At 38.5% G+C, this 18,260-nt stretch overlaps 1 protein-coding gene across 1 annotated transcript in view; it reads left to right on the top strand.

The window, feature by feature from the left end:
- Positions 1-972: 972 nt before the first annotated feature.
- Positions 973-18,260, top strand: part of tcea2 (transcription elongation factor A (SII), 2) — a 23,954-nt gene continuing 6,666 nt past the window's right edge. The window contains exons 1-9 of the mRNA XM_062427520.1: positions 973-1,196; positions 5,372-5,434; positions 7,860-7,965; positions 9,011-9,119; positions 10,949-11,103; positions 11,623-11,679; positions 14,923-15,077; positions 16,110-16,256; positions 16,400-16,471. Of these exons, the coding sequence (XP_062283504.1) occupies positions 1,128-1,196; positions 5,372-5,434; positions 7,860-7,965; positions 9,011-9,119; positions 10,949-11,103; positions 11,623-11,679; positions 14,923-15,077; positions 16,110-16,256; positions 16,400-16,471 (933 nt within the window). The 5' untranslated portion in view covers positions 973-1,127. The remainder of the gene's footprint in view (positions 1,197-5,371; positions 5,435-7,859; positions 7,966-9,010; positions 9,120-10,948; positions 11,104-11,622; positions 11,680-14,922; positions 15,078-16,109; positions 16,257-16,399; positions 16,472-18,260) is intronic.

Here is an 18,260-nt window from a genome sequence, read left to right as displayed (position 1 = left end):
ATAATGATTGTGAATGAGTTTTTATCCACAATCAAACATTTATTAATGACTAATGGGAGAATTTATGAATGTGAATTGGTGTAGAGGCTAATTATGAGTCAGAATATGAACAGTATATAAAGGGTTAAAAGCAGATTTTAACAGTTCTGCTCATCATTTATATTGATAATAAGAACATTTTACTTATTGAAGGTATTTCAACAGATTTAAGAGCAAGTCTAAAATGTATTTTAACAGGACAAGTGGTCAGATTATAATATATTATATATTGTATTATCCTCCGGCTGCAGTAGAGAGTAATTATGAGTATATACACGAATATAAATATACAAAAATGGATATAAAATTGTTTTTTGTGTGTGTTTGTGCAGCTGATACACATTTTTATATATGCAAATGTGCAAATTTGACCTGTTTAGTTTAAAAAAATAAGTAAAAATCAGCATTCAAACATTTATATTCTTCATATTCTATAAAATGTTCTCCTGGATCATTAAATAATGATTGTAAATTTATTTTTTCTGCAAGAATAATCAAATATTTATTAATGACTGATGGGGAATTAATGCATGTGAATTGGTGCAGAGACTAATTATGAGTATATATGAATATTAATATATTATACATACAAAAATTGTTTTTTTAGTGTTTGTTGTGCAGCTGATACACATTTATATATATATGCAAATGTACAAATTTAACCTGTTTATTTTTAAAAAGAATTAAAAACCAGCATTAAAACATGTTATTGTATTCATCATATTCTCTCCTGGATCATTAATTAATGACTGATGGTGAATTTATGACTGTGAGACTAATTATGAGTCAGAATGTGAACAGTATGTAAAGGGTTAAAAAGTTTGGATAAAGTTGCTTCCAGGTTGAATTTGGACTGAGCTAAAAAAAAAAAAAAAAAAAGGAACTCCATCTCCCAGCATGCATCTGTGCCACATAACAACAAACGAGAGTCAGGCAGCAGCTGGGAGAGAAGGAGACAGACTGCGTAAAGAGAGAGGAAGAGAGAGACAGAGAGAGTAGAGGAGAGGAGAGAGAGTTTCCCTGCATATCAATGGAGGTTGTGTCTGCAGCAGAGGAGGAGATCTGACGGAGAGAAATCTGATTCAAACATGGCTAAAAACCAAGAAGTGGAGCGCATCGCTAAAAAGCTGGATAAAATGGTGCACAAGAAGAACACGGTGAGTCCTAAAAAACCCAAAACACACACACACACATGCACATACACACACATACAGAGAGAGAGAGAGAGAGAGAGACACACACACACACACACATATACACACGCGCGCGCACACAGTTGCTGCATCCGCACAAAAACACGCGATCAGGTGATGAGCTTTACCTTTAACTGCTGAGAGAGGGAAAATTCTGGAAACACAGTGGAGCTGGGTTTAAACTGTGCTGCCTCGTTTATGTGCTCCATAACAACACTGCAGCTCATCTTTACACTTTGTTGTTTTTTTAATTTAATTTAAGATATAGTTTGGATATAAAGCAGAGCGCTGATTGGTCTAAAAAGCTGCCAATTAAATCACCCGCACCTTGAATCAATCATCGTGTCAACTATGAGCTCAGAGTTTATTATTATTATTATTATAAGTGTTACTGCAGAGGTTATTCCATTTTATATGCTGTTTATATTTAGAAAGTTAAAATGTAATAGTTGTCATACATGTTTAAATTTGGTTAATGGAGCACGAGCTATTTGTTTTTAATAGTTTAATTATAATAAAGGAGATTAAAGATCAGTAAATACATGCATTAAATAAACAACATGGTAAACTTATTGAATATATATTTAATAACAAGAGAAACCTTTTGGATATTTCTCCTCATTAGCTGAAACATTATGTTTAATTAAATATGTGCAAAGTTTTTACAATGACACTTAAAATTCATGCTAAAAACAAACAAACAAGTACGTTCATATTGCCCATAAATATGAAAAGTAAACTAATGCTGCATCCAAACTGAGCTGCAGGAAAATAATTCATTGAAAACATCAAATAAATGTTGAATTATAATGTTTTTTAATTCTCATCATAAATCCTGGTTATGTGTCAACACATCAACTCTGCAGACATTTCTCAACATTGGTGCATGTGTTGATGTTAATGTGCAAAGTTTTTACAATGACATTTAAAAACTGGTCAACATTTAATAGTTTTATTTAATATTTTAAATTTATTGTGGGGAAAAAAAACCTTAAAACAGACAAACAAACCAAAAACAAACAGATCTAACGTAGCTTCTGGGAAGAAAAGACACAACATGACTCTAACATACTCTGTAATCTAACTATTAAAGCTGAAGTTAAAGGTGCAGTCTGTATAATTTAGTGGCAACTAGCAGAGCGGACATGACAGAAATGTTATATAATATTCATAAGTATGTTTTTTAATTAGTGTAAAATCACCTTTTTGTTACCTTTTTAGAATAAAGCTTGATTTATACTTCTGCGTCATGTTGACTGCGTAGCTACGTGTATGCGGACCCCTACGCCATAGCCTGACGTGCACCTCCAAAAAATCCTAGCTACGCGTCACGGCAACGCGGACCGCAAGGGCTGTGATTGGTCCGCTCAAAAAGTCAGTTCCTCCGGCCGTTACTTTTTCCGTTTTTTTTTCTACAGACCGCCTCCGCAAACGTCTTTTCTGTCGCCTGCGCCTCAACATTTACAATAAAATCATTTGTTCTTCAATATCGATGAGCTCCAACTCCAAACACACCCGCTCTACCTCGGTCGCCATCGTCTACTGTGACCGGAAGATAAACAAGGATACGGACACCACACACACACAGTAACACCCCCTAGTGGCATGGCGGTGAATTGCAGAGCAACGCGTTCCTTCGATGCAGAACTTCGAAAGGTCAACGACGGCGTTGGAACGACACCGACGCAGAAGCATAAATCAGGTTTAAGACCTTTATATCTACATAAGGAGCTGTTCTTCTTCTACAAAGGCCGCCATGTTTCACCACTATGTTTCTACAGTGGCCCAGAAGGGACAAACCAAACACTGAATCTAGAGAGAACCTCACAAGTTTTGCAGCTTCCTTACATTCTCTTTAGTACTATGTTCTGCTAGGAGTAAGATATTCATTTGCAACTTCACTTCTTCCACTAAACCCAACACACTTGTCCTTTAAGTTTCAGAACATTGGATTTAGGTTTATAATAATATAAGCCTGTTTGCCCAACTGTTCAAACTGAGCTTCATCATATTAATATTAAAGCCAGATCATCACAGTCAGAGTCTGATGTTTTTCTAAATTCTTCCATTAATCTTCCCGACATTTCAAATTAAAGCCACGTGTTTGGATCATTGATCGAGTTTCACACATTCAGCACCGTTAATCATCAGGGACAGATCTCTGCATTACACTGTTAAAAACACAACGTTGTTTAAAATCAACCTGAACGATGTGTATAATGATAAACATGATGAGTCATCAATTCAGTCAGCACCTGTTTCTTCTCATGTTTAATGTAAATCGGGTTTAGTTGCACTTCTCTGTGTTGTCATTATATCTTACAGCATTGATCCTTGTTGTAATATGAGCAAGCAGAGATGTGTTGAGATGAAAACTCTGCATTGTTTCCATTAAATAAAGAAGTATTTAGTTTCATTTTGGCTGTTGTGCTTTTATAATCTGCACACTGAGCCTTGGAGTGACACACTTTGACCAAAACACTCCGATTCAGCTCAAATGAATCATCACGTAACCTTTTTAATGATTAAAATATACAGTGTGAGTGCTGGTCGATGTTGCACAGGAGCATTGCATGATGAATTAATGACAACGTGGCTACTTTACGTCTGGTTCCTGCTGCAGGATTTTAGCCAGCGTGACAGACTGTGACTTGCACTTTGTCGATCTGGCAAGAGTTAATTAAAGGTCTGCATCCTTTTATGGCTGTAAAGAAAGCTTATGGAGTTCCTTTAACACACACACACACTTTTCTGTTGCACCTCATTCATCGGACCTCGTCTCTAAAGCCGGATCTACTTTCTGTCGTTCATCTTTTAGTCTTTTTATCATCTGTGCATGTCTTCTTGTCTCTGTGCTGCAATGTTCCTATCCTCCTTCGTCCTTTTGTTTCGTCTCTTTGACTCTTGTGCATCCTCACTCTTAGTGGCATTATGAAGGAATTTTTCATTTCATTTCTTATAAACCTTTTCCAGCTGCTGCAAAAGAGCCGTTGGTTTAGTTTTAATTTGCCCGTATGGACATGTGTGTCTTTATCCTCACTGACAAATTAAATACTTAACAGGAAGCAGTGAGATTATATTGTATAACAGTAAGAGAGCTGCACTTGGTCCCTTCATTCTTGGCAATATAAAATGCCTTCTTGACTATAAAAAACAGATCCAGCTTCCCCCCTTTTATTTGCAGACAGAGGATAGTTGAGGAAGTCTTTTCTGTCAGTCTTAGATGACAGTATGGTTGTATATCTTCATTGCAGGAGTTTCCTATAACACTCACCATGACTGTTTCATTCTGTATGATAGAGTTGGTTGCTCCTTTCTGGCACAGATGCGTTATAAACACTTGAATCTTACCATCCATTAAACCCTTACTGGACATCTGCCATTCTATAAAACATCTATGCTGGATTGGACCACAGGACTCTACTAACTGTGTTACAGTATGTTTCTTGTCTGTGGGTTTATTTTGAACTTGGAAACCTTTAGTTTTACTGTGTTTCTTTCAACACATCTGTCAGCTCAACACAAGACGAATAGAGGGCTTTAGCTGTGTTTGCATAGCTGTATTGTGTAGATTGTCAGATTATCTGTAGCCTAGCTAGAAGATGCTGCACCTCCATTAGTTTGTCATGTTGTAATGTTGTGGGTTGCATGTCACCCATTGGTTTGTGGACTGCTGCTCGGAAGCCAATAGTATCGGATATGGGCATCAGGAGGAGCATGAGGCGCCCTCCTGAACCTGTGAACCAATCAACCTGTCAATCACCACGTAGCCACGCCCTAATGCATACCCTGCTTTATCGTCACATATAAAATCAGGGAGGCCAAAATGTCCCAAATGAACATCATACTGCATTGAAGAAGGCTTTAAACTAGCGATTGAGACCATAAACACATTTTGAAAACGTTTACTGAGGTTAGAAATCAAGTGAGAAGTTGGTGAATTCTCCATTGACTTGTATAGAGACGGAAGTCCTTTTGACACCAAAACGGTCGCCCCCTGGTGGCCTTTTGATAGAATGCAGTTTTAAGTTACTTCCGCGTTGGCCTCATTTCAGAGGACCGGAACTCCCCTTTCAGGGATCATCCTCATATTTCCTTTTTAAGAAGATAATGTGAATGTTCTCTTTGTCTTTTTACAGGACGGCGCTCTCGACCTGCTGAGGGAGTTGAAGAACATCAAGATGTCTCTGGAGACTCTGCAGGTTGATAACTGCACCCTGATGCTGCTGCTTTTAGCTCTCATACATCTCAGTCTGTTTAAAGTAATGCACCAACATACAGGAAGCCTATAGAGCGTAACCTCTGCACGGTGATTAAGACTTTCTTTCATTTGATGCAAAAACATTTATTAATATTTAACCCTCCTGTTGTCCTTGAGTCAAGGAAGGAAGGAAGGAAGAAGGAAGGAAAGGAGGAAGAAGGAAGGAAGGGAGGAAGAAGGAAAGGAGGAAGAAGGAAGGAAAGGAGGGAAGGGAGGAAGGAAGGAAACGAGGGAGGAAGGAAGGGAGGAAAGGAAAGAAGGGAGGAAGGAAAGAAAGGAAGGAAGGTAGGAGGGAGGGAGAAAGGGAAGAAGGAAAGGAGGGAGGAAGGAAAGAAGAAGGAAGGAAAGGAGGGAAGGGAGGAAGGAAGGAAATGAGGGAGGAGGGAGGAAAGGAAAAGAGGAAGGGAGGAAGGAAGGAAAGAAGGACAGAGGAAAGAAGGAAGGTAGCGGGGAGGAAAGAAAGAGAAGGAAGGAGGGAGGAAGGACAGAAGGAAGGATGGGAGGAAGGAAGGAAAGAAGGAACAGTCAAAACAGACGGGGTCAATTTGACCCGGGAGGACGACATGAAGGTTAAAGAAGCTTCTAAACCACACAAACTTCTTGTAGTCGTCATCTTGAAATGTTTGAGCCATGATCCAATATGTCGTCAGTGTTTCCATGCCAACAGTTTACCAAATACAAACCCATATCCAAGCTAACATACTATGCAGGCTATGCCTTTGTATGCTTTATCTTTTATATCCCATGTTTGTGTTACTGTGTCTACATGTCAGTTACAGTAGGATTTCTCTGCTGTAGTTTAAAGTACTAATGAGTGTTTCTGCTTTAGACTCTAACTAGTTTACAGGTGTTATGAAAACAGGATATAGATAGATGTGAGATAATTATGCACCTTTTATTCCCCCAACAGTGCTTCTTTAGTACGTGGGAATATTTTAAACAGGGTTAACAGTGATGTATAAGCAATATATAACAACAACAGTACTTTAAACATAATAAAAGGCACTTAACACATAGAGCAGGTCTAGACTGAACTCTTTAATTTAATCTAAAGAGACTCAACATTCACACATGAGCAGCACTTAGTGACAGCAGCAAGGAAAAACTCCACTTTAAAGGCTGATTTATGCTTCTACGTTGGGTCAACGTCAAGCCGATGGCGTACCTACGCAGAGCTCTCTGCTTCGCTGTGAACCCCTACGCCTCCCCTGACGTGCACCTCCCCACAGATGTAACTATGCGTCAAGGCAACGCAGACCGGAAGGGCTGTGATTGGTTTGATTGGTTGCAAAAAATATACAGAGTAATAATTAATAAATAGAACAATGTCGTGACAATCATGTGCATTACAAAAAAACACTGCAGAAACTTAAAATCTTCTAGTCAAAATAAATCTCATTACACTTAAAATAACACACTCAATCTGCTGAGGAGCAAGTTTTTTTAAATACTTGTAATAGGAAAAAAAAAAAGAAGCGGTCACCTGGGAAGGGACTAGACACTCTGGCGGTGAATTGCGACAAAACGAGAGAGAGAGAGAGAGAGAGAGAGAGATAGAGAAAGAGAGAGAGAGCGAGAGAGAGAGAGAGAGAGAATAATATATGAATATAGCAAGCGAGAATAAGTTGACAGACCAATCCGATCCACTTATCTGGCAAACAACGTCATCGCTTTAGCGTCATAGCTTTTGGATATCGCAATATGTCATCAGTGTTTCTTTTCCTGGTTTTAAAGGCTGATTTACAGTAAAATATATAATTTCCAGAACTTACCAGACTATACTAGCTGATTTCATTGTGTAAATATTTTGTGAAACCATCGACAGTCATCTCTACAATATTGTTGCAATATCAATATCGCGGTATTTGGTTTAAAATGTTGTGATATTTGATTTTGTCCATATTGCCCATCCCTAGTAGTTCTTGTTATAAATACATTCTGATTGAAATGTTAATGTTTAAATAACTAATACTACACCAGAACTAATAACATGCAGAACAACAACAGCAAAAACAAGGCAAACCTTTCTAACATTGTAATATAAGTTATTAACGTTGCCTACTCATGCCATAGTCTATATAACCTATGGTAGTAAAGTCATTTCACCTTTTTTTATCTTCATATTTGGTTAGGTATATTGTATTTTCTAGTTTTATTGATACTGTTTGGGTTTAAGTTGATTTCTCTTATTGTTGTTTTTTGTGTGGCCTGAATTATGGTGGCGGGGGGCAGATATATAATATGTATAATAATGTAATATGTAATATATGGGGAGGGGTGATATGTAAGAGTTTAGATGCTTTACCATGGTTACTCATAAAGCAGATAAACCTCATTTCTCTCTCTCTCTCTCTCTCTCTCTTCAGTCCACCAGAGTGGGAATGTCTGTGAACGCTGTGAGGAAACAAAGCTCAGAAGATGAAGTTCAGACTCTGGCCAAAGCTCTCATCAAGTCCTGGAAGAAACTACTGGGTAGGTGTGTGTGTGTATTGTGTGTGTGTGTGTGTGTGTGTGTGTGTGTGTGTGTGTGTGTGTGTGTGTGTGTGTGTGTGTGTGTGTGTGTGTGTGTGTGTGTGTGTGTGTGTGTGTGTGTGTGTGTGTGTGTGTGTGTGTATTGCACTTGTATCTTTGTGAGGACCAGTTTTACTGCCTTTGACTATAAGACTGAGGACATTTAGTCTCGTTAAAGTTATGCTGGTTTATTATTTGCAGTGTGAAAATGTTTGGGGTTGTTGCTTCATAAATGACAAGTTAAAGGTTTATTACAAAAATTGTTATCAATGCATTTTTTGTCAATAAATCAGTTTATTATCCTTTCTGCACTTTCATGACACAATATGCTGGATTATATGGATTAGCATGAATTAATGAGGAACATTATGTATATTAAATAGGGCTGTCAAACAATTAATTGCATGTTTAAAATTGCATTATTTTGCATTTCACAGCTGTTTTTAAGTCAATACTAACAATGTAAAGCAGTTCTTAGCAGTGTATCTTAATTGGGAATCAAATGAATGCAAAGAAAGTTACTTTATGAACTTTAAGATGTATTTCAAATCACATCACACTTAAAAAAATGTGATTTATTCATTGTTAGTGTGACTAATTTTAACTTTTGCATCAGTAGGCTACAATACAAAAAACGTATTATCCTTTCTGCACTTTCATGACACAATATGATGATGATGTGCTTGTGATATGATGAAGGTGAAACTGCTGGATATTATGGATTAACATCAATAAATAAGGAACATTATGTATATTAAATTGATCTATTGATTGAAAATGTGATGCAAATTGAAGGAAAAATCAAAATAAAGAAGTAGTTAGTGTTCAGAGCTCATCATCATCATCATCATCATCATCATCAGTATTTGGATGCTGAATGCTATTAAGTGATTTTTAAACAGAGTTACAGCATCAGGTCGACACTTTTTTTTCTCATAAAGATCAATCTTCTTCCACTAGTTTGACTGTAAATGTAAAAACGTATGAATGTGTGTTTTGGTTTCAGACGGTTCAGAAGGGAAGGCGGAGGAGAAAGAGAAGAAGAAGAAGGAGGAGGGGGGCTCTCCTGTGAGGTCATCGTCTACCTCCAAGGACTCCTGCAGCAGTGAGAAAAGGTCTGTCGCACTGTGATGATGTCACTTTTATTTGCACCCACTGCTGCAGGATGAGGTCATCGTAAAAAAACAGCTGATTCACATGAAGAGAAAGTTATTTTTTAGATTCAAGAGTGTCTTTAATAAACAGGGAAGATCATTTAACCTTTGTGTCGTCCTCCCGGGTCAAATTGACCCCGTCTGTTTTGACTGTTCCTTCTTTCCTCCCTTCCTTCCTTCCGTCTGTCCTTCCTCCTTCCCTCCTTCCTTCTTTCCTTTCCTCCCTCCCTCTTTCTCCCTTTCTTTCCTCCCCCCACCTTCTTTCATCCGTCCTTCTTTCCTTCCTTCTTCTTTTCCTTTCTCCCTCCCTCCCTCCTTCCTTCTTTCCTCCCTCCCTCCTTCCTCCCTCCTACCTTCCTTCTCTTCCTTATTTCCTCCATCCTTCCTTCCTTCCTTTCCTGCCACCTTTCCTTTTTTCTTTTCCTCCCTCCTTCCCTCCATCCCTCCTTTCCTTCCTTCTTCCTCCTTTCCTTCCTTCTTCCGCCCCTTTCTTCCTCCCTTCCTTGACTCGAGGACAACAGGAGGGTTAAATGGTATTTGTCATGTTTCTCTTAATTCAAACTGACTGATACTGGATAGATATTAAGGAGCAAAAATGATCAAATATCCATATATTGGCAGATAATGTTATGTACAGAATATAAACATAAACACACTTTTTTTGCAATGATCCCTGTAGACAAATGGAATCTGATGATGTCATAACTCCTAATAATGTAATACAAACCCCTCATAACTCAATAACAAATGGAATCTGATGATGTCATAACTCCTAATATTGTAATACAAACCCCTCATAACTCAATAACAAATGGAATCTGATGATGTCATAAAGAGCATTTCCCAATAATGTAACAATCTCTGTAGCAATGATGTAATAAATTATTACATTAACAGGAAGTTATTACATCATTGGGTTAACCTTATTATTGCAGAACCTACTAATGTAATAATAATCCCAATATTGTAATAACATTATTACATTTTTTTATTGAGTTATGAGGTTTTTTTCTACAATCCCTCAATTATGGATATCAAACACTAAGATATGTAACGGAGGTATTTTACAGTTTAATAGTTAAATGTATTAAATTCTCAGTGGTGATGTACTGTTTCTGTATGACGGATTATTAGGGCCAGACAAAAAAAGTAGAAAAAGCCAGGCAAAAAAAAAAAAGAAAAAGTCCAGCACAAGAAAAAAACAAGTTAGTAGAGCGACTGGAGTGTGAACGTCTTTGGAGTGTGAAGGTGATTTTCTGAAGTGGTGCTACTGTATTCGTAACTGATAAATGTATCAATGCCTGTTTATTTTTTCTTGTGCCGGACTTTTTTTTTTTTTTACCTGGCCTTTTTTTTTTCTTGTCCTGGAATTTTTTTGAACTTTTTAGAAAAAAAAACTTTTGCCTGTTTTTTTTTTTTTTTTGCCTATTTGTTTTTATTTTCCTGGACTTTTTATGATTTTTTTTTTTTGCCTGGCTTTTTTTTTTTTTTTTTTGCCTGGCCCTAATAGTCCGTCGTAGTTTCTGTGCACTGATGTCATTCTATACAATAATTATAATTATATATATATATACATTAACTTGTGTACCTATGGGTGGATGAAATGAAAACAATAAAATATATTAAAAAACAAAAACAACATGTATATATTAAACTTGAATACAGAAAACGCTGCTTATATAACATTAAAAACATATTGACTGATATATCTGTGGTTCGGTCTATACTTCAAACCTAACATCTCGTCTCTCTTCTTCACTCTCTTCTTCATCCCTTCTCCTCTTCCTCAGCAGTCAGGGGTCTGTGGATCCTCCCATCACCCCGACCTCACCCAGCACCCACAGCCTCCCCTCTATGGTCACCTCCTTCCCCCCCGCCCCCGTCACCACCGACAGCGTCAGGAACAAATGTCGACAGCTGCTGGTGGCGGCGCTGCAGACTGACGGTGAGATTTTTACTTTCTTAATAAACAGTTTTTAACACCTATTCTCCAGTTAGTGAATGAAAGCAAATAAAACATTTAATAACAATTTTTACATAAAGGTTTTTATATTTATATTTTTATCAGATGTTTCCAGTTTTTATGCTAAGCTAAGCTAACTGGCTACCAGACAAACATGAGAGAGGAATCAGTCTTTTCATCTAATTCTAAGGAAAGTAAAATAAACATTTTTCCCAAAAGGCTGAACTTTTCATTCAAGCTTCTGGTTTGAGTTAAAAATGTGTATAAACTAATTTTATTATTTAGTCACCACTTTTCAAGATGGAGCAGTTTCATGATGGTGTGGTTCATCTGTATTTTAATAGAAGTTATTAATATCTTGTGTGTGTGTGTGTGTGTGTGTGTGTGTGTGTGTGTGTGTGTGTGTGTGTGTGTGTGTGTGTGTGTGTGTGTGTGTGTGTGTGTGTGTGTGTGTGTGTGTGTGTGTGTGTGTGTGTGTGTGTGTGTGTGTGTGTGTTCCAGATGATCACAAGACCATTGGAGTGGACTGTGATCACCTTGCAGCACAAATCGAGGATCATATCCTTTCATGTCATCAACACTTCACACAGTAACTTTAACCACACACACACACACACACACACACACACACACACTCACACGAACAATAATGATATTTCCATACAGACAGTAAACTCTTTCCTGTAGACTAACTTAAAAAAATCCTCCTTAAGACATAAAAACACTCTGTTGAGACAATAATGAGCGTCTCATATGAAAAACAGAAACTATAATTAGCTTGTTAAAATCCTTAAACTGCCTCATTTAGAAATCGAGAACCTATATATGTGTAAATATGTCTTTTTAATGTTTAACTGCTGGATTTTCACTGTAAAGTCCATCCTCAGTGTTTGTGTACTGGAGGCTTCAGGTTTCCACATCACACTTGTGTAAGATGAATATTGGACCATGATTGTCTTCCACACAACTTCTGGTGTCACAAATATATTATTATATATTATTCTGCACATTGAAGCTCAAACATCCAACTGAAGGAACAAGAATTTAAACATATTAACTTGTAGTGAGGATCTAATGGACCATGTGAAATTGAAATTGGAAACAAACACAACATATAACACCCTCCATAACAGTCTCAGCAATAAGGAGGAATTAAAAAAACAAAGAAACCCAAAAACAATTAAAAATAAAAGTTAAGAGTGTATACACAAAATTTAGAAATAGGTATTCCCAAAATACACCCAAAGTACTAATATATATACAATAAATACATATACAGTATGTACACCCATACATGCACTTACATACATATACACATACATTCAAATATATATAAATTCATCATTAAAATAAATAATATAATTAAATTAAATTTAAAAAACAAAAAAACAAGTATAGAATAAACTTTTTTTTTAAAGTAATAGGAAGAAAAATAAACAGTAATAATTATTTTACTAATAATATAATAATGATCAGTTCAATAAAATAAAAAAAACAGTTAAAAAAGGTTAAAATTATGATTATTTAGCCTTTTATCTTTACCAATAAATAGCTTTAAATAAACTGCATCCATGACAAATAAAGTCTGACACATTAACACAGAAAACTGGTGTATTGTAGTTTAAATGTTGACCAGCAGAGGGCAGCAGAGACACGTCAGAACTAAACACAAAGCTTTCATGAAGAGGTTTCTATGCCTCTGCTTCATGTTTTCAGCATGTCTGAATTTTATCCACCTGGACTCAAAGATGGACTGATTAAGAATTAATAGTTAAAGGTCACTCTGACGTTTTTTAGGCCATAACTTAATAATTAATATGTTAATTATGACAACGTTTCACACAAATGTCTAATAGGATAAAAGGTTAAGTGATTACATTTTCATATCTAAGAGGTCAGCTTCACTATGACATCATAACGCAGAACTCAGGACCTAAAGGGGAGATTTTGACCATATTTCACGTTTGCTCAGATGCTGAATTAGTGACGTTAATCTTGATTGTTTAGATCTTCTGAGCTGCTGGATTAAAGATGTGTGTGAAGTATCCATGTTTTAGGATTTATAGCTTCTTAGCAGCAACATCCACATCTGAATTGTCGTCTTTTGTCATGACTACAACTTTATGCTCTATCAGAATCACATTTATCAGCCAAACATTTGAACGTACGCAAGGAAAAATACACTTTATATGTTTGATTACATTTCTAAGTTAAAAATGTAAACTGCAACTTGACTTATTGACAGAGGAATACAACTGCAGGATGGTGATTCTAGTTCTATTTGAGTTGGAAAAACACTATTTATAATAATAATGCATTTTATTTAACCCTCCTGTTGTCCTCGAGTCAAGGAAGGAAGGGAGGAAAGAAAAGAGGGAGGAAGGAAGGAAAGGAGAGAAGGAAGGAAGGGAGAAAGGTTGGAGGGAGGGAGGGGGAAAGAGGAAGGGAGGAAGGAAGGAGAGAAAGGAAAGGAAAGAAGGAAGGAGGGAAGGAAAAAAGGAGGGAGGAAGGGAGGAAAGAGAGAGGAAGGAAAGAAAGAGAGAAGGAGGGAGGGAGGGAGGACAGACGGAAGAAAGGAAGGGAGGAAAGAAGGAACAGTCAAGACAGACGGGGTCAATTTTTTAAAAGGAAATTCAAATAATACGTATCTCACTTTGCTTTTGTCTTAATTTGACATTTAAACTCCTCCATAAATGTACACAGGAAGCTACAGCATTGATTCATTTTAATGAATGATGCATTGAATTAGTCTGTCTTTGTCTGCACACATGTATAGTATGTTTTTATGTCTGTAGTTAGTAAGAGAGAGAAGGGAAGACGTCCTGTACTGTGTTTTTACATGAGCCTCATTTACGTATTTTAATGTTTCTGCTATCAGATCGTTGAATGGGTTTGAAATTAAATTTCAGCTCATAAATACTTTGTTGACCATTAGTCATTACTGAGCTGCTGATAAAATCGATTACTCCAACCAGAGATCATGTAAATGGATGCAGAGCTGAATGCAGCCTACGAATAGTGACGTTGTCTCCATTTATTGTCCATCTCACAGTTTAGTTCGGATGCATAATGAGCTCATTGGGCCACCAGTGTGTGTGTGTATGTCCCAGGCGGGGAGCTCCGGTCCTCTGAAATGATGCCAACGCGGAAGTAACTTAAAACTGCATTCTATCAAAAGGCCACCAGGGGGCGACCGTTTTGGTGTCAAAAGGACTTCCGTCTCTATACAAGTCAATGGAGAATTCACCAACTTCTCACTTGATTTCTAACCTCAGTAAACGTTTTCAAAATGTGTTTATGGTCTCAATCGCTAGTTTAAAGCCTTCTTCAATGCAGTATGATGTTCATTTGGGACATTTTGGCCTCCCTGATTTTATATGTGACGATAAAGCAGGGTATGCATTAGGGCGTGGCTACGTAGTGATTGACAGGTTGATTGGTTCACAGGTTCAGGAGGGCGCCTCATGCTCCTCCTGATGCCCATATAAGTAGAATCCATGTTTTTATTTTTCCCAGCATGCACCTGAAATTTTCAAGATGGCGCTGCTCAGATCCGATACTATTGGCCTCCGAGCAGCAGTCCACAAACCAATGGCTGACATCATGGATGTTACATCATGGATGTTACGTCCATTTCTTTAATTTCATTAAAGCATGCTTCAGAATCAATTTGATATCCTCCATTCAGATCATCTCTTTGTTCTGTATTGTTACATTTGACTGAGCTCATGTAGCTTTATACACAGTTTGTATGGTTGTCAGTTGTGTGTGTTTTGGTCCTTGACTCCCCATCGTGCTCACAGATCTACCAGGAGTTTAAATCTACAGATATGAAATATAAAAGCCGTCTACGAAGTCGCATCTCCAACCTGAAGGATCAGAAGAATCCCGACCTGAGGCGTAACGTCCTGTGTGGAAACATCTTGCCTCAACGCATCGCCAGCATGACTTCTGAGGTTCGTCCAGTCCTCAGTTCTCCAGTGGGCCAGTCTGTTTTGGCTGCTCCTTCTTTCCTCCCTTCCTCCCTTCCTTCCTTCCGTCTGTCCTTCCTCCCTCCTTCTCTCTTTCTTTCCTTCCTCTCTCTTTACTCCCTTCCTTTTTTCCTTCCTCCATCCCCCTTTCTTCCTTCCTTCAGTCCTTCCTTCCTCCCTCCCTTCCTTCCTTTCCTTCCTCCCACCCTCCCTCCCTCCTTCTCTCTTTCTTTCCTCCCCCTACCTTCCTCCCTTTCTTTCTCCCTTCCTTCCCCTTCCATCTGTCCTTTCCTTCTGTCCTTCCTTCCTTCCTTATTTCCTTCCTCCATCCCCCTTTCTTCCTTCCTTCCTTCAGTCCTTCCTTCCTCCCTCCCTTCCTTCCTTTCCTTCCTCTCTCCCTCCCTCCTTCTCTCTTTCTTTCCTCCCCCTACCTTCCTCCCTTCATTCTTTGCTCTGTCCTTCTGTCCTTCTTTCCTCTTTTACTTTTCCTTTCTCCCTCCCTCCCTCCCTCCCTCCCTCCCTCCCTCCCTCCCTCCCTCCCTCCCTCCCTCCCTCCCTCCCTCTTACCTTCCTTCCTTTCCTTCCTCCCTTCCTTCTTTCCTTTCCTCCCTTCCTTCCTCCCTCCTTTCTATCCTTCCTTCCTTCCCTCCCTCCTTCCATTTTTTCCTCCTCAATTCCTCCCTTCTTTCCTCTGTCCTTCTTTCTTTCCTTCCTCCTTCCTTCCTTCCCTCCTTTGTTTCCTTCTTCCTTCCTTCCTCCCTCCTTTCCTTCCTTCTTCCTCCCTTCCTTCCACCTTTCCTTCCTTCTTCCTCCCTTCCATTCTTCCTTCGTCCTCCCTTCCTTCCTTGACTCGAGGACAACAGGAGGGTTAAAGGTCATCATTGTCTGTGTGTGTGTGTGTGTGTGTGTGTGTGTGTGTGTGTGTGTGTGTGTGTGTGTGTGTGTGTGTGTGTGTGTGTGTGTGTGTGTGTGTGTGTGTGTGTGTGTGTGTGTGTGTGTGTGTGTGTGTGTGTGTAGGAGATGGCGAGTGCAGAGCTGAAGCAGATGAGAGAGACTCTGACCAAAGAGTCCATCAAAGAGCATCAGCTGTCGAGGGTCGGAGGAACGGAGACGGACATGTTCATCTGCAGCAAGTGTCACGGAAAGAACTGCTCATACACACAAGTACGGACACACACACACACACACACGCTGATGTACACACTCATGTACACACTTCTTCACTATAATGTGTTTTTTGATCCTCTCTCTCTCTTTCTCTCTCTCTCTCTCTCTCTCTCTCTCTCTCTCTCTCTCTCTCTCTGAAGGTGCAAATTCGCAGTGCTGATGAGCCCATGACCACCTTTGTGTTGTGTAACGGCTGTGGCAACCGATGGAAGGTAAATAAACAATATTACTACCAAATAATACTAAAAAATAGCATTAATTAATTAACAGCTAATTGTTTAAGACCAGTTGTGCTAATCAAAGAATATAAACATGTCAGCCAGAAAACACATGTTGATAGACAATAACTACACCCTACTACACAGCAATCCCTCCAATGTATACAGTATATAACCCAAAAACTACATGTAAATAATAACCCCTCCACCCACAAGATGAATAAAGCAGGTACGGGACAAAACAACTAAATAAGAAACAAGAGAAAAGTCAGCACACTGCAGCTCCCAATGCAGGTATTTATTAAGCTATGACCAGTAGTGACGCTCCTCTTCATTAAACTAAAAATCAACTAGACCATCGCCATCTTAAATACACAAAAGGCCATGAGGTCACATGACAGTCACATGATGTGCCAATCCCACTAAAAGCTTCTCAGGTGTGCATATAGGTGCAAACATAAGAATATATAAATAAACATAAGAAAAAGAAAATTCTCTGTATGTACATGAATGCAAAATGGTAATACTGTAACCCATATTTGATGAAAAATATATGAAAATAGACAAATAATTGTAAATAATATATAAACATATGTGCAAAAGGTATGGAGCATAATAGTAGAGCATTGGGTCATATAGGCATCATAATATATATATAGCTAGATTTATTTAAAAGAGAGTTGAATCTTTATATTCTAAAGATACCCTTCATTTAACCCTCCTGTCGTCCTCCCGGGTCAAATTGACCCCGTCTCTTTTGACTGTTCCTTCTTTCCTCCCTCTTTCTCTAATGTTTCCTTCGTTCTCCCCCTCCTTCCCGCTTTCTTTGCTGCCTCCTTCATTCCTTCCTTCCTTCCTTCCTTCTTTCCTTCCACCCTTCCTTCTCTCCTTCCTCTCTTCCTCTTTTCCTACCTCCCTCCTTTCCTTCGTTCCTTCCTTCTGTCCTTCCTCTCTTCCTCTTTTCCTCCCTCCCTCCTTACTCCTTCCTTCCTTCCTTCCTTCCTTCCTTCCTTCCTTCCTTCCTTCCTTCCTTCCTTCCTTCCTTCCTTCCTTCCTTCTTTCCTCCCTTCCTCATTTCCTTCCTTCCTTCTTTCCTCCCTTTCTCCTTTCCTTCCTTCCTTCTTTCCTCCCTTCCTCCTTTCCTTCCTTCCTTCCTTCTCTCCTTCCTTCCTTCCTTCTTTCCTCCCTTCCTCCTTTCCTTCCTTCCTTCCTTCCTTCCTTCTCTCCATCTTTTCCTCCATCCCTCCTTACTCTATTCCTTCCTTCCTTCCTTCCTTCCTTCCTTCCTTCTTTCCTTCCTTCCTTCCTTCCTTCCTTCTCTCCTTCCTCTTTTCCTCCTCCATCCCTCCTTACTCCTTTCCTTCCTTCCTTCCCTTTTTCCTCCCTTCCTCCTGTCCTTTCTTGACCTGAGGACAACAGGAGAGTTAAATGTTACTAACTAAAGCAAACTAAAATGTAAAATAATTTCATCAAGATAAATATACACAAACAAAGCCTGTTGTCTGTTTGCGATTCGATTTTAATACCAAATCAGTAGTTGTGTATGAATTCTGTTGTTATCCTGTGAGAAACATAGAAAAACATTAGTTGACAGTAATTTAAATCCAGATTCACAATGTAGTAAAAGTAAAAAGTAGATTAAACTAACAGGTAATTAATCCACCTGGGCGGCAGTACCACCGTCTCACCACTAGATGGCAGCAGAGACTAAACTCTCCTCATTACTCCTCCTCCTATTTCATTCCTCTTACCTTCAGTTAGTTTTACCTTTGTTTACCTTCTT

The sequence above is a fragment of the Scomber scombrus genome, chromosome 10 (genome assembly GCF_963691925.1).
Source record: "Scomber scombrus chromosome 10, fScoSco1.1, whole genome shotgun sequence".
NCBI classification, from domain to species: Eukaryota; Metazoa; Chordata; class Actinopteri; order Scombriformes; family Scombridae; genus Scomber; species Scomber scombrus.
This window is presented reverse-complemented; position numbering and strand designations above follow the sequence as displayed.